Below are 22,831 nucleotides of genomic sequence, written 5' to 3'. Positions count from 1 at the left end.
ACTCTTCCCTTAAGGAAAACACCAGGCACAGAGAAGTTCACAGATGAGTTTCTATCATTCAAAGGAAAGATAACTCTTCCTTTGTCAAGATCTTCCAGAGAATAAGAATAAAAAAAAACATACTTCATTTTATAAGACTGACATAATTTTGATACTGAAACTAAAGAACACAAGATAGGAAATCTTTAGGACAACCTCATGTATAGACATAGACAAAAATATAATAAATAAAATATTAGTAAACAGAATCCAGCTATATATATAAAAAGAATAATAAATCATGGCCAAGTTGGGTTTAGCCTAAAAATACATGGTTGCTTTAACATTAGAAAATAGATTAATGAAACTCACTACATTAATAGGTAAAAGAAGAAAAACCTTATGATCATCTCAATAGAAGGAGAAGAATAATTTTATAAAATTCAACAGCCGTTCATAACAAAACCTTTAGAAAACTAGGAGTAAAAGAGACCTTCCTTAAACTAATTAAAGGGCATCTATTGAGAAAAAAATATACAGGAACTACATATTTAATGTTGAAAGCATTTCCTGTGAGATCAGAAACAAAATTAAAATGCCACCTCCCACCAACTTCTATTCATTATTGTATTAAAATCTTAGCTAGTGTAGAAAAAAAGAAAATGTATAAGAATGGAAAGAAACAAAACCATCATTATTCACAGTTGATATGATTTTCCACAGGGCTTCCGCAACAGCACACAGCCAAGGGGGTGAGTGGAGGCTGAAGTTGGCCTCTGCTGTGACCACTCAGCCACACTCCCTACACAGGACTGGGTCCACCAGACACAGACCTACAGTTCACATGGCAAGCCAAGTCTCCATGGGTCTATGTCTTCCCAGACATGGTATCTTTCCCTAATTCCTATAAAAATGTACCATGAACTAGCAAGTTACCCTCATTACCAATGTGGAAAGACCAAAAGTATCTACAAAGAAACTATTTTAATTCATGTAAAGACTTAGAAAAGTGGCTAAAATATATATACACAAAAGTCAATTATAGTCCTAGACACCAGCACAAAAATAAAATGAAATTTAGAAGAGAGGGCATTAACAAAAGCAACAAAGATATATAAGGTATACAAAAATTAATCTTAAAATGTGCAAGTCCCTTATTGAGAAAATGATAAAATATTGTTAAAAGATATTAAAGAAGGCCAAAATAAATGAAGAGGTATCTCATGTATATAGACAGGAAAATGTCAATTCGCCATAAATTGACCTATAGATTCCATGCAATCCCAATCAAATCCCCACAAGATTCTTTCCTAGCACTTGATGAGTAAACCCAAGATTACTCCTGAAAAAATAAAGAAATTGGGAGGACTTTTCCTGCCAGATAGTAAGATTTATTTTCAAACAGTAAATACAATGTGATATTGACCCTGGAATAAACTTAGAGAATTGAATAGCAAGCCCCAAAATAGACCAAAGCAAGTGTGGAAACTTGATTAATGAGAGAGGAGAGGGAAACAGGAGAGACAGAGTGAAAGCACATACGTACATCCCAAAGCATAAGCAGAAAGTGAATTGGGAGGGGTTGGGGGTGATTCCCACTGTTGCTCCTGCCTGGTATATGAGGGGAGAGCTCCTTCTTGCCCACACTTATTGCCCCTGAGCCTCCCTCTTGCCCCAGAGCAAAGACTGAGCTGGTATGGGCAAGAGAGAAACAGCTAAGAGGGTTGCTCTCAGAACCCCCTTCTGCAGACAGAAAAGCCCAGCCCATCTCCAGGACAAGCATATGAGAAAGCTTCTGAAAATGAGAAATGGAAGGTTAATTAAGAAGACCTGGGGGCTTCCCTGGTGGTGCAGTGGTTGAGAATCTGCCTGCCAATGCAGGGGACACGGGTTCAAGCCCTGGTCTGGGAGTATCCCACGTGCCGCGGAGCAACTAGGCCCGTGGGCCACAATTACTGAGCCTGCGCGGCTGGAGCCTGTGTTCCGCAACGGGAGAGGCCCGCGCACCGCGATGAGGAGTGGCCCCCACTTGCCCCAACTGGAGAGGGCCCTCGCGCAGAAACGAAGGCCCAACACAGCCATAAATAAATAAATAAATAAATAAAATTAAAAAAAAAAAAAAATAAAGAAGACCTGGTATATGATTCTTTTAATGTGCTATTAAATTCAGTTTGAATAATCAAGTGGGATTTATCCTGAGATGTAAGGAGGGTTCAACATACACATATCAATAAATACAATATACCACATTAATAGAAAAAAGGATAAAAACCATATGTTCCTCTCAATAGATGCAGAAGAAGAATTTGACAAAATCTGATGCCCTCTCATGAGAAAAGCTCTCAACAAATTGAGTATAGAAGGTGCATACGTCAACATAATAAAGGCCAGATATGACAAACTCACAGTTAACATCATATTCAATGGTGAAAGTTTGAAAGCTTTTCCTCTAAGATCAAGAACAAGACAAGGGTGCCCACTGTCACCACTCCTATTCAACATGGTACTAAAAGTCCTAGCCAGAACAATTAAGCAAGAAAAAAATAAAAGACATTCAAATCAGAAAGAAGAAGTGAAACTGTCTCTGTTTGCAGATGACATAATCTTACATATAGAAAACCCTGAAGACTCCACCAAAAAGCTGTTAGAACTAATAAATGAATTCAGTAATTTTTTTTTGTTTTGGGATACAAAATCAACATGCAAAAATCAGTTGCATTTTTATATACTAACTACAGACTATTTGAAAAATAAAGAAAACTATCCCATTTACAATAGCATCAAAAAGAATAAATCATTTAGGAATAAATTTAGCCAAAGAAGTGAAATATCTGTACACTGACAAATAAGACATGGATGAAAGAAACTAAAGAAGACACAAATAAATGGAAGGATAGCCCATGTGCATGGAGGAGAAGAATTAATATTGTTAAAATGTTCATACTACCCAAAGCTATCTATAGACTCAATGTAATCCCCATCAAAAATCTAATGGCAGGCTTCCCTGGTGGCGCAGTGGTTGAGAATCCGCCTGCCAATGCGGGGGACACGGGTTCGAGCCCTGGTCTGGGAGGATCCCACGTGCCGCGGAGCAACTGGGCCCATGAGCCACAACTGCTGAGCCTGCGCGTCTGGAGCTTGTGCTCCACAACGGGAGAGGCCGCGATGGTGAGAGGCCCGCGCACCGCGATGAAGAGTGGCTCCCGCTTGCCACGACTAGAGAAAGCCCTCGCACAGAAGCGAGGACCCAGCACAGCCAGAAATAGGTATGAATAAAAAAATAAATAAAATAAAAAAAAAAAAATCTAATGGCATTTTTAACAGAAATTTTTTTAAAAATCCTAACCTTCATATAACACTACAAAAGACCCCAAATAGCCAAAGCAATATTGAGAAAGAAGAACAAAGCTGGAAGCATCACACTTTCAGATTTCCAACTATACTACAAAGCTATAGCATCAAAACCATATGGGACTAGTATAAAAACAGACACATAGACCAATGGAAAAGAATCAAGAATCCAGAAATAAACCCCTGCATATATGGTCAACTAATATTTGACAAGGAAGCCAAGAATACTCAAACGAGAAAAGAGAGTTTCTTCAATAAATGGTACTGGGAAAACTGGATATTCATATGCAAGAGAATGAAATTGGACCCCTACCTTTTACCACTCACAAAAATTAACTCAAAATGAATTAAAAATTTAAATGTCTTATAAAGCAATTATACTCCAATAAAGATGTTAAAAAAAAAATTTAAATGTCAGTCCTAAAACTCTAAACCTCCTAGGATAAAAGTCCCTTGATGCTGGTCTTGGCAATGACTTTTTGGATCTGACACCAAAAGCATAAGCAACAGAAGTAAAAATAAACAAGTGGGACTATATCAAACAAAAAATTTCTGAACAGCAAAAGAAACAAGTGAAAGGCAACCTACAGGAAACTGGGGAAAATATTTGCAAACCATTTAACTGCTAAGGGGTTAATATCCAAAATATATAAGAAGCTCATACAACTCAATAACAAAACAAAACAAAACAAAAAACTAATTGAAGAAATGGTCAGAGGGCTTGAATAGACATTTTTCCAAAGAAGACATACAAATGACCAACAAGTATATGAAAGGTATTTAACGCCAATCATCAGGAAGTGCAAATCAAAATCACAATGAGATATCACCTCATACCTGTTAGAATGGTTATTATCAAAAAGACAAGATACAAGTGCTGGTGAGGATGTGGAGAAAAGGGAACCACTGTGCACTATTAGTGGAAATGTAAATTGGTGCAGCCACTATGGAAAACAGTATGAAGTTTTCTCAAAAAAATTCAAAATAGAACTACCATGTGATCCAGCAATTCCACTTCTAGGTATGTCTGAAGGAGATGAAATCACTATCTCCAAGAGATATCTGCACCCCTATATTCCTTGCAGCATTATTCGCCATAGCGAAGACATGAAAACAACCTAAGTGTCCTTCAATGAATGAATGGATAAAGAAAGAAAGAAAAAGAAAAGAAAAGAAAAAAATACATATACACATATATATCACAATGGGATATTATTCAGCCATAAAAAAAGAAGGAAATCCTGCCATTTGTGACAACATAGATAGCCCCTGAGAGCATTATGCAAAGTGTCATATAGAGAAAGACAAACACTGTATAACCTCATTTATATGTAGAATCTAAAAAAGCTGAACTATAGAAACAGAAAGTAGATTGGTGGTTGCCCGGGGCTGAGGGTTAGGGCATATGGAGAGATATTTATTGAAGGGTACAAATTTTCAGTTATATGAATAAGTTCTGGAGAGTTAATGTATGCATGGTGACTATAGTTTACAATACTGTATTGTATATTTGAAAGTTGCTAAGAAAGTATTGAATAGATCTTCAAAGTTTTCACCACATGAATAAAAAGGTAACCATGTGTGGTGATAGATGCATAACTAACCCTATTGTGGTAATCACTTCACAATAAATATGTATATCAACTGATCACATTATACACCTTAAACTTATAAAATGCTATATGTCAATTACAGCTCAATAAAGCTGGGAGAAAAAGGAAAAAAAAAAAAAAAAAGAAAGACCTGGGCTTTGCCGGATACCCACCACCCTGCTAAAATAGTCTACGGCAGACAAGAACACAGGATCATCAGTGAGAAAGCTGCTGCAGAGGGCCTACTTTTTGCCCTGACCTGCCTTTGCATAATCAGGCAGAGCGGCCAGCACAGCCCCTCACTACTGTGCCTGGGTTGGGTGGGCTGCCCCAGGCTAAGAACACTTCAGCCTACGTGGTACAGGTATACAGGGGCAGATGCTGTCATCCTGATACTTGTGCCACCTGATGAACACTACAACCCCCATCCCATGCAGCCTTTAGAACTCCCTTTCCAAACCCAAAGGGTAGCACAAAAGAACATAAGCCAACAGCCAAGAAACCTGCAGCCTCATCTCAGCTCCGCCAGCAACTAACTTTGTGAACTTCATCAAACTACTTAACCTCTCTGGGCCTCTTTTTTCAAATGCAAACTGGAAATAATATATCTTTGATTACCTGGCACAGTTGTTATAAAGGCTGAAATACAACTAAAAGATTACACTGCTTTGTATCCCTATACAAGGTCATAAAAATAAGAGGGATTTTGTTAGTCAATATGGAAATAAGAGCCTCTTAAAAGAACCAAAGGCGGAATTTCAGGCAAAGTAAAAGAGACCTGGGCGAGGATAGAAATCTCAAAGTTAGGGTCTTAACCAAAATTCTAACAAAATACTAACCAAGTTAGTATTATGTAAGCAAGAAACCTGGACTATTATAGGACAGGTCCTCAGGAACCCTCTTTTCCAACCCTGTGGTTCATGAAAAGGAAACTGAGGTTCAGAGAGGGCAAAAGACTTGCCCAAGTCACAGAGTAAATTTGTAGCTGAACCCAGACTAGAATCCAAGTTCCTTCTTCCCTTCCTCTCAGCTTCTGTTCAAAACCTGGCCTAGTCCACAATGCTACCTTCGAGAGGGTGATGGCCCCACACCTGAAGAAAACCCCACTGCCTCCCCCAGGACATTCACTGAGGGAGGCCAAACTCAGGACACTTACTTTCCTGGGTCTACAGGTTCAGTGTGCTGATGCGTATAACTCACTCCGCTCTGGAAATCCCTCTGCCAGCGCCATAGTGCAAGACAAACAGATTGTGTTGACCAAGAGCTTAAGAACCAATTACTCATCCAGCACAGATGCAGGGGTCTGGGCTGGCAGGAGCTATAGCTTGAATCCCTCTGACTTTTCAGGAAACTGTCTCCAGCTCAGCCCCACACCCCCCACTAGGATCCTGAATGTGAGGGTGGAAGCACAGCAAAGGACAATTCCATCTGAAATTCTGCTGTTAAGTCATAGACTTCTGCATGCTGTGGGGAAAGAACAGGACCTCTTCTTAAAACTGTGGCCTTCAGCTCCTTAGGACAGCAGGGTTGGGCTGAAAACCTGGGCTGAAAACAAGTGGGTTTGGTGAAATCCCTGGGGGCCCAGCCACAGGCCAGACCAAGCACTGCACTTTCACCCCAAACATGCATCCCAGGTGCCCAGCTAGCGGCTGTGAAACCCCCTGTGGGCTGCTCTCTCAAGCTGGGCAGGCCTCTCTCTCTTGCAGTGGCCTCAGGCCCAGGACACCTAGCCCCTCACCACACCTGTCACCTCTCCCTCTGGCAGGCACCCTTGTGACAGCAGCCCCCTTACTCTCTCACATCCATGGTCCCTTTGCCGAGGGCTGTGAGTATAACTGAGGTAGAGATGGTCGCAGGCCAGCCCACATGAGTGCATGAGGGAGATCCAGAGCCCGGCTCTCCCCTACTCACAGGCAGCTCCTGCTCCCACATCTGAGACCAGTCTAACATCAGCCTCGGTCCAGGTCAAGAGAGCATCTGCTCTGTATCAGGCTGCAGCTAGATGATAGAGAAGTCAATGAATAAAACAATTTCCTTTTTCTTAGAATTTCCTCTTCCACTGAAAGATATATATATAAATGTGTAATTAAATAAGACATAGTAATTCCTCCAAGATGAGTTCAAATAAGATGCTTGACCTTTCTCTGCCACACGTGCTCTATATGGCCTTGGACAATTTATGCCCCTTTTCTGGGCTTCCAATTTCCCATCTGTGAGAGGAGAGGGCTGGATTAGATAAGCTCTCCTCTGAACCAAATGTTCCTACAATCCAAGGACCCCCTCCCCAGAAGATTCTAAAATAGTCATTTGTGGCCAGAGGTGAGACCCAAACTCTTTCCTCCAGCTTGCTCTGCCCCAGAACCCAGGCTGCTCTGTGTTCTTTGCTCAAAGACAGCTTTGAGTTACAGGAGACATCTGGGGTTTGTCCCAGTGATGACCACTCACATCACCTGCTGCTTCTGTCGGCCATTATAGCCCCCTACAGCACTGTATCCCTGTCCGTTGTGCATCTGGGGCCACCCAGCATTCCCCCCAGCCTCAGGGTCCTTGGTGGCCATAAGGCCAAGCAGGCTCACCCAAGGCAATTGTCTTCTTGCTGGCTGCCCAGTCCCCAACCTATTCTAATATTAGTTTCAGCCACTTAAATCACAGCTCTCATTGTGACATCTCGCTGAAAATCTATTATGTCTCCCCAGTGTCCCTCAACTCAGGTCTGAACTCCTTAGCCTGGCACTCATGACTCTCCAGACCCTGTTTCCAGCCTACCCTGTCTCTTTGGGCCTTACCAAACTGTCCTCCCCATGTCCCTTATGTTCACGCTTCAAGGCAAGTTCCCTGCTATTCTTCAGGACTGACTTCCTGTCCCCACACGTCAGGAGTCAGCTTAAACGTGGCCTCCCCCTAGAAGCTTACTCTGACTCCCCAGACCACAGGGCACCCAGAATCCTGAAGTGCTGACTGCTCCTCCCCCCAGTATTCACATAGCTTGCCCTTTCACTGCCTCCTGGCCTCTGTTTAAATATCTGCATATCAGAGAGAACCTCTTGACCTGGTATAAATGTACAAGTCCCCTCCTACCCTTGGAACCCCCTTACCATTCTTTATATTTCTCCACAGCACTCAGCACCACTTTGCATATATCAACCTGTTTACTATCTTCCAACGTCAGAAAGCAATTCTACTTGGGCATGTGTTTTGCTCACTGCTGTATCTCCAGTGCCTAGAACAATGCCTGGCACAGAGTAGGTGCTAAGTAGATCGTTGTTGAATGAATGAGTGAGAGAGGGAATGAGTGAATGAGTCTGTAACTTAGATCCTGGGCATCTTTGGGCACTTTTCCAAGATGCTCTTATCTGATGTGGCTGCCATCGTCCTATGTCTGCTCAGCCCCAACCCTGTCTGATGTCACGGCAGATGGACAGCGCACATTCTGTGGGGCTCTTTGTAAATGACAAACCTCAGAGAACTGAAAGAGCAGCTTCTGGAGGGGCGGGGCCAGGATTAGTCTACTGTCTGGTTTCTAAATGCCACATTTTAAATCCCACTGTCCCGCCCTCCCCCCAGCCTCTCTGCAAATTCCACAGGGTTAAAAGGGCAATCCTGGTAGAAAATGAAGAAGAAAACAAAAGTGTCCTCTTCTCCATGGTGGGGCTGATAGGGAGCTGTGTCTCTCTTTCCCTTTCAAGCCTGAGCCCCAAGTATCTCTGCAAAGCCCAGCTACCACCTTCTACCTCTCTGATCAAGGAGCTTAATTCCTAAGCTCTCATCACCATTGAAAGAGGGGACGGGACACTAGAAAAGCAGGAGGTGAAATAAGAGGAGCAGTTGGTGTGGTGGCATCTCCCTCTCTTCCTGGTAACACCCTGCAAGCACACATGGCCTTCAACCAGTAAAGTGACACCTCCCCACCCTGACATCTCCTCATCTGGGCTCCTGGGCTGTGAGGACCATATGAAAGAGGGATGAAGGAGAGGGCAGGGAGGGTGACTCATCAGCCTTGAGTCCTGCTACAGATCCAACATAAACTCTTGTTTGTGGATGGATACATGTGGTTGGGCGGGTAAGTGACTGAGTGAAGGCAAAAGAGATATTGAACGAGTGAGTGAGGAATGCAGGAGTGAGTGAGCTGGAGTGACTACTGGCATCTTTGTAAGGAGAGCTCACTGGGCTTAGTAAGACCCTCTCTGAATTCTCTTTTAGGCCTATATCTAGTGCAGTCTCAGGGGTGGGGAGGAGGTTGGCAATTCCTGACCCATGTGAATCATGCAAGTAACTCTCAAGTTCCAAGGAGCCTTCATAAATGTTTGTTAAATCCTTCGTAGCAGCCAAGGAGCCAGGTCAAACCACCTGGAGGCCCCTCAGATCTCCTGTATCCTCTACAAACCAGAAAGGGGGGTACAGCTCAGGGATGCCATGTGATTTAGCTATCTTCTCCAGGAGTTCCTTAGAATTGCCCAGGAATTAGCTGTCACCTATCACCAGTCCCCTCAAAGCTCTTGAATGACAGTCTAATTTGTTTGCCCAGAAGACGGTAAGATGTTTGGGGGGGCAGACGTGGTTGAGAGGTACCTCAAATGTAACATGTCCTAAAATGAATTATCTTTCTCCCCAAATCTACTTCTCCCCTAGAATTTTTATTCTACTGAATGGCACCACCAGCTGGTTGCTCAGCTGATAAAACTTCATTCATTCATCCATCCAACAAATATTTGTGACATGTGTCAGTAACATGCTAACTACTAGGATAAAGTAATGAGCAAAACTCATCATCAAATAGGAAAAGTAAACATTAATTATCATGAAAAAATTGTAAATAAATGTAAAATCACAACTATGATAAAGCCTTGAAGGTGGTACATGGTGTTGTAAAGCCCTATAAAATGGGATTTGACCTAATCATGGAAGTGACAGCTGAGCTGAGAGCTGAGATATAAGTAGGAATTCAGTAGGTGAAGACATGCAGGAAGAGTGTTCTAAGCAGAAGAACAGCAAATGCAAAGGCCTGTGGCCTTGCCAACTGACAAGCCCAAGGGACTGAGACAAGGCCAGGAGAGAGGGTGACGAAAGAGCTGGGTGAGAGGGTGTAGGAGTGGAGGCAGGGGTCAGACAAATTAGACTTTGTAGGCTTATTAAAGAGGTTGATCTTTAGCTTAAGATCAATAGGAAGCAACTGAAGTATTTTTAAGGAGGGAAATGACATGAGTTGTGCTTTTTTTTTTAAAAAAAACTTTTTTTAAAAAATTAATTTATTTTATTTTATTTATTTTTGGCTGTGCGGGGTCTTTGTTGCGGCGCTCGGGCTTTCTCTAGCTGCGGCGAGCGGGGGCTACTCTTCGTTGAGGTGCACAGGCTTCTCATTGCCGTGGCTTCTCTTGTTGCAGAGCCCGGGCTCTAAGTGAGCAGGCTTCAGTAGTTGTGGCTCGCGGGCTCTAGAGCGCAGGCTCAGTAGTTGTGGCGCACGGGCTTAGCTTCTCCGCGGCATGTGGGATCTTCCCAGACCGGGGCTCGAACCCGTGTCCCCTGCATTGGCAGGTGGATTCTTAACCACTGCACCACCAGGGAAGCCCATGAGCTGTGTTTTAAAATACATTTGGCTGCTGTGTGACAACAAATTGGAGGGAGTATAAGTAGACCAGTTAGGAAGTTCTCACAGTAGTCCGGTAAGATGAAAATGGTGCCTTGAACTAGAGTGATACTGGTGGAGACGGAGAGAAGTGACGGATTGGGGAGAGGTTTTCAAGAGAACATCAACAGACTTGGTGGTGGATTGTATATGAGCTTTGAGAGAAAGGTGTTGAAGATGATTGCCAGCTCTCTCTGACTTGTGCAGCTATATAGATGAAGGAGCCATTCAGTGAGATCTGAAATACCTGGAGAGGACCACATATGAATAGGACACTGCCGAGCAAGAATGCAGAAATTCCGTTTTGGACACACTCAGCTTGACAGGCCTTGGAGATGTCTATCTCCCTCCTTCATCTCCCTCACCTTCTGCATTCAACCAGCTACCTGATTCTACTTCCTCTCTTGCCTGTCTTATTTCAGGTCCTTGTAAATATTTCCTAGATAATTGAAAGAATCTCCAGGCTCTCTCTCCTTCCAATCCATCCTTTCCACACTGTAGTTCTTTCTAAATATCGCCTCCTTGAACAGTCCCTCCCTCACCACCCATCTAAACCACACTATCCTCTCACTCTCTGTCTCAGTCACTTGAGTTTTTCTTTCTAAAAACCTATAATAATTTGTTTTATTTTTTTATTATAGAAATAAATATGGACATATAAGTATATACCCTAGCTCTGTTAGCTAAGAGGGCATAAATGCAATGACACACCAGTAACAGGGAGCATATGTAGCCCCAGGTCTTGGTTTCTAATACCATTCTCCACTAAAAGGATCCAGGGCTCCTTGGAGAAATGACTAATTCCAGGGCTGGGGCAAGGAAAGAACAAAATGAGCCTGGAACATCTTGCTAGAGCAATAGTAACCAAATGCTCAGAGAATCATGGGGAAAAGTCAAAAGAAACAAGAGCCAGTCTGAGAACCTCCCATTGATCAAATCTTGTACATTTTGAACATCAAAATAAAATATACAAATTGATTAAACCCATTGAATAAATTAATTAAGAATTTATGAGGCCATATATGACAAACCCACAGCCAACATTGTCCTCAATGGTGAAAAACTGAAACCATTTCCACTAAGATCAGGAACAAGACAAGGTTGCCCACTCTCACCACTATTATTCAACATAGTTTTGGAAGTGTTAGCCACAGCAATCAGAGAAGAAAAAGAAATGAAAGGAATCCAAATCGGAAAAGAAGAAGTAAAGCTGTCACTGTTTGCAGATGACATGATACTATACATAGAGAATCCTAAAGATGTTACCAGAAAACTACTAGAGCTAATCAATGAATTTGGTAAAGTAGCAGGATACAAAATTAATGCATAGAAATCTCTTGCATTCCTATATACTAATGATGAAAAATCTGAAAGTGAAATTAAGAAAACACTCCCGTTTACCATTGCAACAAAAAGAATAAAATATCTAGGAATAAACCTACCTAAGGAGACAAAAGACCTGTATGCAGAAAATTATAGGACACTGATGAAAGAAATTAAAGATGATACAAATAGATGGAGAGATATACCATGTTCTTGGATTGGAAGAATCAACATTGTGAAAATGACTCTACTACCCAAAGCAATCTACAGATTCAATGCAATCCCTATCAAACTACCACTGGCATTTTTCACAGAACTAGAACAAAAAATTTCACAATTTGTATGGAGACACAAAAGACCCCGAATAGCCAAAGCAATCTTGAGAACGAAAAATGGAGCTGGAGGAATCAGGCTCCCTGACTTCAGACTATATTACAAAGCTACAGTAATCAAGACAGTTTGGTACTGGCACAAAAACAGAAATATAGATCAATGGAACAGGATAGAAAGCCCAGAGATAAGCCCACGCACATATGGTCACCTTATCTTTGATAAAGGAGGCAAGCATATACAGTGGAGAAAAGACAGCCTCTTCAATAAGTGGTGCTGGGAAAATTGGACAGGTACATGTAAAAGTATGAAATTAGAACACTCCCTGACACCATACACAAAAATAAACTCAAAATGGATTAAAGACCTAAGTGTAAGGCCAGACACTATCAAACTCTTAGAGGAAAACATAGGCAGAACACTCTATGACATAAATCACAGCAAGATCCTTTTTGACCCAGCTCCTAGAGAAATGGAAATAAAAACACAAATAAACAAATGGGACCTAATGAAACTTAAAAGCTTTTGCACAGCAAAGGAAACCATAAACAAGACCAAAAGACAACCCTCAGAATGGGAGAAAATATTTGCAAATGAAGCAACTGACAAAGGATTAATCTCCAAGATTTACAAGCAGCTCATGCAGCTCAATAACAAAAAAACAAACAACCCAATCCAAAAATGGGCAGAAGACCTAAATAGACATTTCTCCAAAGAAGAGATACAGATTGCCAACAGACACATGAAAGAATGCTCAACGTCATTAATCATTAGAGAAATGCAAATCAAAACTACAATAAGGTATCATCTCACACCGGTCAGAATGGCCATCATCAAAAAATCTAGAAACAATAAATGCTGGAGAGGGTGTGGAGAAAAGGGAACACTCTTGCACTGTTGGTGGGAATGTAAATTGATACAGCCACTATGGAGAACAGTATGGACGTTCCTTAAAAAACTAAAAATAGAACTACCATACGACCCAGCAATCCCACTACTGGGCATATACCCTGAGAAAACCATAATTCAGAAAGAGTCATGTACCAAAATATTCATTGCAGCTCTGTTTACAATAGCCAGGACATGGAAGCAACCTAGGTGTCCATCATCAGATGAATGGATAAAGAAGATGTGGCACATATATACAATGGAATATTACTCAGCCATAAAAAGAAATGAAATGGAGGTATTTGTAATGAGGTGGATGGAGTTAGAGTCTGTCATACAGAGTGAAGTAAGTCAGAAAGAGAAAAAGAAATACAGTATGCTAACACATATATATGGAATCTAAGGAAAAAAAAAAAAAAAAAGGTCATGAAGAACCTAGTGGCAAGACGGGAATAAAGACACAGACCTACTAGAGAATGGACTTGAGGATATGGGGAGGGGGAAGGGTGAGATGTGACAGGGTGAGAGAGTGTCATGGACATATATACACTATCAAATGTAAAATAGATAGCTAGTGGGAAGCAGCCGCATAGCACAGGGAGATCAGCTCGGTGCTTTGTGACCACCTAGAGGGGTGGGATAGGGAGGGTGGGAGGGAGGGAGATGCAAGAGGGAGGGGATATGGGAACATATGTATACGTATAACTGATTCACTTTGTTATAAAGCAGAAACTAACACACCATTGTAAAGCAATTATACTTCAGTAAAGATGTTTAAAAAAAAAAAAGAATTTATGAGTTCATAGTAATGAAGGAAGGGAGGAAAGGAGGGAGGGAGGAGAGAGATAAAGAGAAAGAGAGAAAGAAAGGGAGAAGGGAAAGATCTTTCCTACAGAAAAATGCCAACTAATAAATATAGAAGAAATGATGGATTCAAAAGTATCAATGATGATAAAATTAGTGATTAAATGTTTGATGAGGAACAGGATGTTTACAAAACCTCGATGTATCTCTCCACAAATTACTTATTGATTACTAAGGGAAAAACAGTAATTTCACAGGAGAAACTGGTGAACATCACCTCAAGCAAGTGACGAAAGCTTCCATCACCAGCACTGGGACAGTCCCCGCAGCCTGTGCTCGCTGGTATGCTAACCTCACTTCATGATACTCCTGCCCAGCATGCATAGCTTGAATCCAGTCATGTAGAACCATCAGATAAACCCAAATGGAGGGATATTCAACATAATAACTGGCCTATACCATTCAAAACACAAAGGTCAAGAAAGATAAAGCAGAGGAATTGCTCTGGATTAAAGAAGACTGAGGAGACATGATAACAAAATGCCATCTGTGTCTTGGACCCTGAACGGGGCAAGGGAGACAGGAGAGCTATAGAGACAATATTGGGACACAATTGTATTGTAGTAAGAGTATATCTTTTTTTTAAGGAAATACACACTTAAGTATTTACGGGCAAAGAGGCACCATGTCTCTGATTTACTCTTAAATTGATCAGAAATATGAATATTTTATATGTATTCATATACATGTATGTATTCATATATACATATACATGATAAAACCATAAATATATAATTATAATAAATGAACAATAAAATATAAATTATACAGATAACTGAAATATACATAAATAATAAAAAATAATGTATTTTTATATTGTTGGAGAGAGAAGGAATGAAAAAAAATGAAGTAAATGCAGTGTCTTGTAATCAATTAAGGGATACAGATAAAGAAGGATTTCTTTTACCAGTCTTGCAAATTTTCATTAATTTGATATGATATCAAAATTAAAGGTGATATAAAATTGTTTGTTTTTATGTTTGCTGAATGAATAAGTGAGCCCATATCCAACCATGACCCTCCCCTGCTTAAAATACCTCAGGGGCTGCCCACAACTGTCATGATAAAAATCAAAACACCTCAGCACAGCCATCAAGGCCTGACACTCGACAGCCCTTTGTAAAGTCTCCCATCTCTCTCTCATCAATACTGACCAGTACCCTCACTTCCTCAAGTCCCCCAAGCTTACCACACGAGGCAACATTTCTGTGCCTTCGCATGTGCTGGTCTCTCAGCCTAGAAAACCCTCCTCTTATCCTCCTGGAATCTTCCTGTTATCTTTCCAGATCCAGACCAGGAATTTTCACCTCTGGTAAGGCCTCCCTGATTGCCCCAGTTAGGGGTGACACTTCCTCTTCTGATACACTAATACCTGCCATGATCATGTCCCACAGACAGGCTTGTCACTGTTTGTTCACAATCCTGTCTTGCCTTGAGGACTGGGATATTCCCAACACCTGTATGCCCGGTGCTCTGCACGGGCCCTGGCACATGACAGGATCTCAGTTAAGACTGCAGCATGGATACATGAAAAATAGTGACTAAACTTTCTGCATCCTCCAAGAGAGCTCCCTGACTTCAGTCTCTTTCACGATCCTCAAAAAATACAGAAGAATAAGGGAAATTAGTTCTTCTAATTTTATGCATGAGGAAAGTGAGGCCCAGAGAGGGTAAGAGAAAACAATGTACCCAGAGGCTGAGCTAGAGCTGGAATCCAGATCACTTGCCATCAGCCCAGTGTTCTTTCCGAGAAGGTAGGTGGGACAAGAAGGAAGAATATGTCATTTACAGTTGACCTGTTCTATGCTGGCCACTACACTTCAATAAACTTTCCAGTTCTAGCATCACCACTGCATCATAAGGAACCCCTTTTTACAGACATGGAAACAGGCTCCGAGTCAGATCTGTCTGACGGCAAAGCCCGTGCTTTTTTCTCTGCACATTGCCAGTATATACAGCCCACCTCTGACCCTCCATCAGAGGCAAAAAGATGGCCTGAGTCAATCGTTCTGTCCCTCGACCATGTCTTTTAAACCAGCACCACACACAGACCCACAATGCAGCCCACACCCCCAGACGACAGGCTGCATTTCACATGGTTTCCAAACCCAGGATATTTGGTTTGTAAGACAAAACCTCCATTTCTCCAGCAGAAAGTGAACACTATACACAATTACCCAGCCAAATTGCTGACGCCTAGACACTGCCTCACGCCGAACAGGGTCTGGTCTGCCCAGAGACATCCTCAGAGGATCCAGGACTCCCCCAGAGCTTGGCACTGAGGGCACCATGTAGCAGGAAGAGAGGAGACTGGGCTGGCTGGATCACAGTGTCTGGGTGTAGGCTCGGTCCCCAGAGATTGCTCCAGGGAAGAAGTGAAGACACAGAAGCCCACCCCAAGGGAGTGGTTGGCAGGGAGGTGGTGGGCTTGGCAAGGGTATCCCTGCCCGGCCTGGGAGGCCTTCCCCACCCCACCCCTGCTTCCCACAGAGCAGCAGTCTCCATCTGAGGCTGGAAAGGCCAGTGATGCTGATGATATTCAGGTCCTAGAGCCAGAGAAGGCAAGCCCTCAGCTCTTCCCCAGTTGGCCCAAAGGCCTGGACTTCCCTGCTTTCAGGGCCTTTGAACTGGGGAGTGGTCAGTGGACAACAGACCACAGTCTTCACAGACTCCAGCGTCAGACAGACCTGGGATGAAATTGTTGCTGGCTCTGACCTTGGGCTAATCATTTAACCTTGCTGTGCTTCAGTTTCCCTATCTTTAAAATAGCAGCGCCTGTCTCCCAGCGTTGTTCCAGAGGTTTCCTGAAACAAAAGATGCAAAGAGCCTAACAAGGGGGTTGGCCCTTAGTAGACACTAAAAAATGTGAGTAACCGTGAGTAAGCCTTCCCCCACAGAAGTTCTGACCGCCTCACCCAGTGCTCTCTTGCTGGATTTTAAACCTGCTTTCACTTGGTTGAGCTTAAAGTCCAGGGAACACCCAGAATCCTCAGCAGAGATGCAATCAAGTCTTAGTCTTACCTTTTTGAGGTGGCATTTACCTGGGAAGGTACAAACCCGTCACCCGCACCAACCCACCAGCACACCACCCAGTGCCAGGCATCTCCTGGGGCCTCAGGCCAACGATTCCTCCTCCCCTTTGTAACCAAGTGCTTCTGGGAGGATTAATCTTCAACATGGGAAACAGCTGCCAGCATCGGGTGACTTAATGCATACTGAGAAGCAAGATCTCAACACAATGCCTGAAAGCCCACCACGAGAGTCCTTGTAAGTAATCTTTAGTGCTAAGCATTGCCCCCCACTCCTCCCCTTTCCAAATACTAATAGCCTTGGGCAGGCTAAAAGAATCAGTCTTAGAGTAAATTAGTTAGGGGTCTCGCCAACTTTGCAGTGTGGCTAGAGCCCTGTCCTGCATTCAGATGACCCTGGTGACACACATCTCTTGCAGATAAGAGGTGACAATTGACTTTCTGACCACGTGGCAGACTTGAGAGCCCCTCATGGGGAAAAGGAAAAACTGAGCACTAGCCTATAGCCTCACAGATCCAGGGGAGGGGGCAGAAGGGCCCTTCGTGTGTGCCCATGCTCCTCATCCCGAGCTCTGGCTCCAAAAGGTCCATCCCTGATCACAGACCATGTGGTCCACATGGTCTCCTCTGAGGGAGGCAGAGCTTAGGTCCAAGAGACACAGACCTCTCAGCAGAGCCCTGAGCCTAGGCGGGGTCACATGAGGAAGGGGTGGCCATAGGGCCAGGGCCAGGCATAGGGCAGGGGTCAAACTCCTTCGGGCACCCAGACACTCATGCTTTTGAGACAGGGAGAAGCTGGCAGTTGAAGCAGTCAGAGGAGGGGACGTTTATCAATGGCCCAATTCATTCACAACAATCCCCATTGTCTGAGCCAGCACAGAGACGGGCATTTTCTCCCAGAGCTGCTGGGAAGAAAAGCCCCAAGACATGGTCACAAATCAGAGCCCCAAATTACAGAAGCCAAAATTGAGACATATGGTTTGAAAACCAGATGAAATATTTGAAATTGGAGATGTCCCCCCAAAATCCGTGCAACATGGTTCTCATCCTCAGAGACCAATAGAATGCTTAATTGCTGATTGTTCATTTATTTATTCTGATCTCTTTCCATGAAGGATATAGGAGTTTACAGTTAAAGATGGGTATACTATAAAGTTATTAAAGCAGAAATTAAAAGTCAAAGCCATGGTTCCAAAGAACACATTTACTAGGATGAAGCAATATGATGAACTAAGAGCTTCCTGGCAGCCAGAGTAAGAAGGGAAACACACAGGTGATGTCATGAGCTCAGCAGTCACACAGACCTGTAGAAATCCCTTGAGCACTCTAAACTTCAATTTCCTTGTCAGAGGAAAAAAAAAAATGGGACTATTAACCTAATAAGGTTGCTGTGAAAAGTAAATGAAATAAAGCATGTATTATAGATTCAATAAATAGTGGTTGTTATTATTACCATTTTGGGGGTTGTCTGATTTCTCTTTTAAATTGGAACTATGTTACCTTAATAGGGTTGCCTTGATGCTCTATGAGTCCTAATTGTTGCTCTGAAATTCTGATTGGTAGGTATATGTATTTGATGAACTAAAACTGGGGAACCAGCCTGGGATTCACAGTGGGTACCTCATTTTTCCACTGGAAAGGAGCAAAGCAAAGGCTCTCCCTTTCAGCCTCGCCTGCAGATGGGAGACTCAAAACAGGGTTGACTAAAACCAAAAAAGAGAAGAAATCAGCCCAGCTCAACTCACTTCTCCTCCCTGTCAGATGACTGTCTGGGCCCAGCCCACAGAAGGCCCACTGCTTTTCTGCTGCAGGGGGAATCCAGAGAATAAACTAGAGCGTGGAGCAAATTACAGGTGCTGAGCTCTGCCTCAGATCCCAGACTGGCCCTGCTTGCCTTGCCAGATGGTCCTTTTCACTTCTAAAAAGGTAAGACTACTCCAAGAGCAGCCTCAGTTCCAGATCAAATGGGACACTCTGAAGGCATTGTATCAACGTCTGCCCTGACCCCCCAGCCAAAGCCCCCGGCTTAAGATATTTCCTACTAAAGCCAGTTTCTTAGACTTGTCCAAGGTGCCACATGTAGGCTAAAGGGGACCGAAAAGGGGGCCTAAAAGGCTGAGAGTGGGTCAAGCCAGGGGTGCATGTTTGTGCATATGCGTTTTGCACACGGAATACCTTTTGGATATGTGTCACTGTCCTCAGATGTACATACTGAAAGCAGGTGAGTGTTTACACAGCCCTCCTGAGATACAACGTGTGCAAGACTGGTGTGGGTGGCGGGAAGTTGTGCACACATGAGCAGCTGTGAGGGTGTGGGTGTGGGTGCCCTGTGAGTGTCTGTGGGTGGGCATGGCTGAGTGGTCCTCCCATCCCCCCCTGGAGTGACAGTGGGGCTGTCTCCAAGCTGTCTCCCCAACCCTGGCCAGTCAGCTAGGCTGGCTCAGACCCCCATTCACTCCAGTGTTGGCGCTGAACTCCTGCCCCGCTCAGAGTCCTGAGAAACCAAAGCCGAGTGACCCACAGAGAAGGCACCCCAGCTGGGGACAAGTCGGGTCACCCTAGAAAGTCTGAGTTCAGATAACACTCCTTATCCCCAGCTTGTCTTCATCTGCTCACTCACACGCATCCAGCCATCGGCTAGTGCACCCACTCAGCCCCATGGAGCCTGCCTACCACACTCACCAATGCATATCCAGCGTACAGACACGGGGCAGCAAGGGCCACACAGACACACGTGCCACCTATGGGCGCACTCCAGACCCACCTACACAGAAGTTCCCGCACACATTGACACACTCACACCCTGGGACATATGCTAGAAATTTCCCTATGCTCACATACCAGCCCAGACACACGTCCTCCCACTGGCGCTCGCTCCCAGTCACAAGCACTCACACTGATACACTTACACCTACTATCCAAATAGTCACAAGCATGCTCTGTCCCGGACCGGGCTGGGCACCGAATCCAGCCCGGGGAGCGCCGCCTACTTACTCGGTGCGAGTGAGAGCGCGTGTGCGCGGCTGCATGCAGCGGCCAGGCCAGCGGCGGCAGGCACAGCTGGGGCTGCAGAGGCTGCGAGCAAGTGACCTGCTCGGTGGCCCAGCCCGAGGGCCGCCGGCTGCCCGCGCCCCACCCCGCTCTGCCCCCGCCCGCCGCTCCCGCCCGCCGCCGCAGGACCTCTGGCAGCAGTCCGCTCGCTGCCAAACCTCTGCCCCGCGTCAGCCACCGCTGCCTGCAGTCTCAGCCGGGCTGCGAGGCTCTTTTGGTGCCCCTGGCAGTGCAAACTTTGTGCTCTGGGCTGTGGGGAGCCCTGGAATGGGGACGCGGTCAGGTCTAATTAGAGACCTGGCTCACACGGGGCCGGGCGGGAGTCACGGCGGGTAAGCACCACGGACCCTCGGAGCCGTCCCGGCCCTGATGCCCACATGTGCCCCACATGCCAACATCTGGAGAGGAAAGGGAGTGCGTTGGAACTGAAACAAAACAAGGAGGGGTTTGGGTGCTGTTCACGCGCTCTGCGGAGGGAGCGCTGAACTTTGAGCAGCCCCCAAACGCCCGGAATGCCACTTGGTTTATTGACCTCAGGTGCTTCCCTTTGGAACCTAAGTCGCTCACATAAGATCGCTGACCTGCCAGAAAGGACAGAAGATGGTTGCAGAGACTCGTTTTAACTTGGGGCACATCAAACTTCCGCTCTGGACTTAGTGTCAGATGGCTAAGTCTAGAGAAGAAGGCTGATTCCTACCCCAAAGCTCAGGAATGTCGCATTCCATCCAACCCCCTCCACCCTGCCATGAGTCATTCCCCACCAGGGGCCTGGAGTTCCTCTACCCACTCTGGGGGGTGGGCCACCAAGGAAGAGCAGACCCTAGCCTCCCTTGGACACTGTTTCCAATTTTGAACCCGCTCATTGGCAGGAAGTTCTCCTTGGCATCTAACCTAAATCCCTCGTGTGCAACTACTGTATGTCAATATGCTCACACTTTGTGTTCAGGGACAGGAAAACCAGCTCTGTCTCCAAGACACAATGACCACTCCAAGGTCCCATCTCAGCCTCTCTTCCTTGACGCTAATACCCGTGTTCCCCTTTTCGGCCCTGGCTAAAAATGATTGCTCCCTGGCCCTGGACACATTGCAGCTCCTGACATTAACTCAACTGCCTCAGCTCTCTGGGGACCCCAGACTCTGTAGATGCCCAAGTCATCCTCCTCAGACAAGCCAGCTTTGACTGCAGCCTCCATCCATTGGAGACACCCTGATTCTACTTCCCAGACCCTTGAGAGGGGCTTCAGTTCCTATCTCAGCAAAGGCTGTCTCAGGGCCTGGGGACAGAGCTTGAAGGCCCAGCCATTCACCTGGCTATGCATTAACACTGAAGCCACAGCCTTCCTCAAATGGGCAGTTTCCTGAATCTTTGAGTCCATTTCTGGTAGATCAGGTAGTGTAAAAAAAAAAGAAAAAATAGCCTGGACTTTATCCTCAAAGAAACCTAACCTTGCACACTGCCTCTACTACATTCTAGCTATGCGTCCTTGGACAAGTCACTTAAACTCTCTGAGGCTCAGTTTTCCCATATTTACAATGGGGATCATAATAATCTCTGCCTAGCTCGTACGTTGTTGAAAGTATGAGATGAGCTCAGGAATGTAAAAGTACCTGAATAGCTAAGATGTTTTTTAGTATGTTAGAAATGGAATGAGGCTTAGATCATGAACAGGATAAATATTAGCAAAAAGCCTCAGGAATATTTCATTCCCAGGTACAAACTCTGGGTCCGAGTTTCAGGTAAAGAGAAGAACAGACTTGGTTTTTTAGGTGTTCCCTTAGGACACTTGGTATGTATGTCCCCCACCTGCATTCCCAAACACACACACACACACACACACACACACACGTACACACACATCCACTTTCCCAGATACATACAGCACAGCCCAGCTTCCTGGGCTCATGTCGGCCCCATAGGCCCCAGCCTCTTATACCCTCGCTGGCCGTCTCTCCATTCCCAGGGGGCCTCCTCATGGCTCCAGTCTTGGCTGCAGCAACTCCAAGTCTCTTTACAGGGGCCCCGGCAGGCAACTCCTCTCTCCTTGCCCATCCTTCTGGGCCATGGCCCCTGCAGGCCTGAGACTCCAGGCAAAGGTGGCAGAGGCCTTCTCCAAGGCAGCTCAGAACTGAGGCTGCGGGGGGAGCTCAAAATTGGAGCATCATCCCCCTCAGCCTCCTCCCCTCCGCCTGCCTGGCTTCCCAGTGCTGTCCTGCTTAATTCTTAATGGAAATTCCATCCCCGGCGCCAGCCCTGGCTGCCTCAGGGAGTCCAGGCTTGGGCCAACAGCAAACTCCACCCAGAGACAGGAGGCCTGCTGGGCCATATAAACACAGATACACACATGTTCACATACATACATACACACTCAGCAGACAGACATGCCCAGAGTCATTCACAAACTCGGAGAGTCTCACCCAGACACATACCCAGAAGGATAATAAATATTATAATCACTAGCATTTATTTCATGGTGCTAAGTTTCTTATAGGTATCAATTTTCCTAATCCTCACGATTACACTGGGTTCGTGGACGACTTAGCTATTATCCCTAATTTACACATGGGGAAACTGAGGCACAGGGAGTAATAACTTGCATTAGTAATAATAGCCTAACACGTGCGCACCAGGAACCATGCTCAGGGCCTTATGTGCATTGTTTCATTTTGCCACCATAGTAACATTTTGTAGAAGTTATTTTTATTCCCATTATACAGACAAGGAGAATGGAGGCCAGATGGTTTAAATCACATGGCTATGGCCTCACAGCTTGTGAGATGAAGGGAGACTCTATATAGATATG

At 44.6% G+C, this 22,831-nt stretch overlaps 1 protein-coding gene across 1 annotated transcript in view; it reads right to left on the bottom strand.

Moving 5' to 3' along the window:
• INSC (INSC spindle orientation adaptor protein) overlaps positions 1-22,004 on the bottom strand; it is a 125,860-nt gene extending 103,856 nt beyond the window's left edge. Inside the window, exon 1 of the mRNA XM_061203076.1 lies at positions 21,909-22,004. Coding sequence (XP_061059059.1) covers positions 21,909-22,004 — 96 coding nt within the window. The remainder of the gene's footprint in view (positions 1-21,908) is intronic.
• Between the last annotated feature and the right edge of the window lie 827 nt (positions 22,005-22,831).

This window comes from Eubalaena glacialis, chromosome 10, assembly GCF_028564815.1.
Source record: "Eubalaena glacialis isolate mEubGla1 chromosome 10, mEubGla1.1.hap2.+ XY, whole genome shotgun sequence".
Classification (NCBI taxonomy): domain Eukaryota; kingdom Metazoa; phylum Chordata; class Mammalia; order Artiodactyla; family Balaenidae; genus Eubalaena; species Eubalaena glacialis.
Note: the sequence above shows the minus strand (reverse complement) of the source record. Positions and strands in the feature narration are given on the sequence as shown.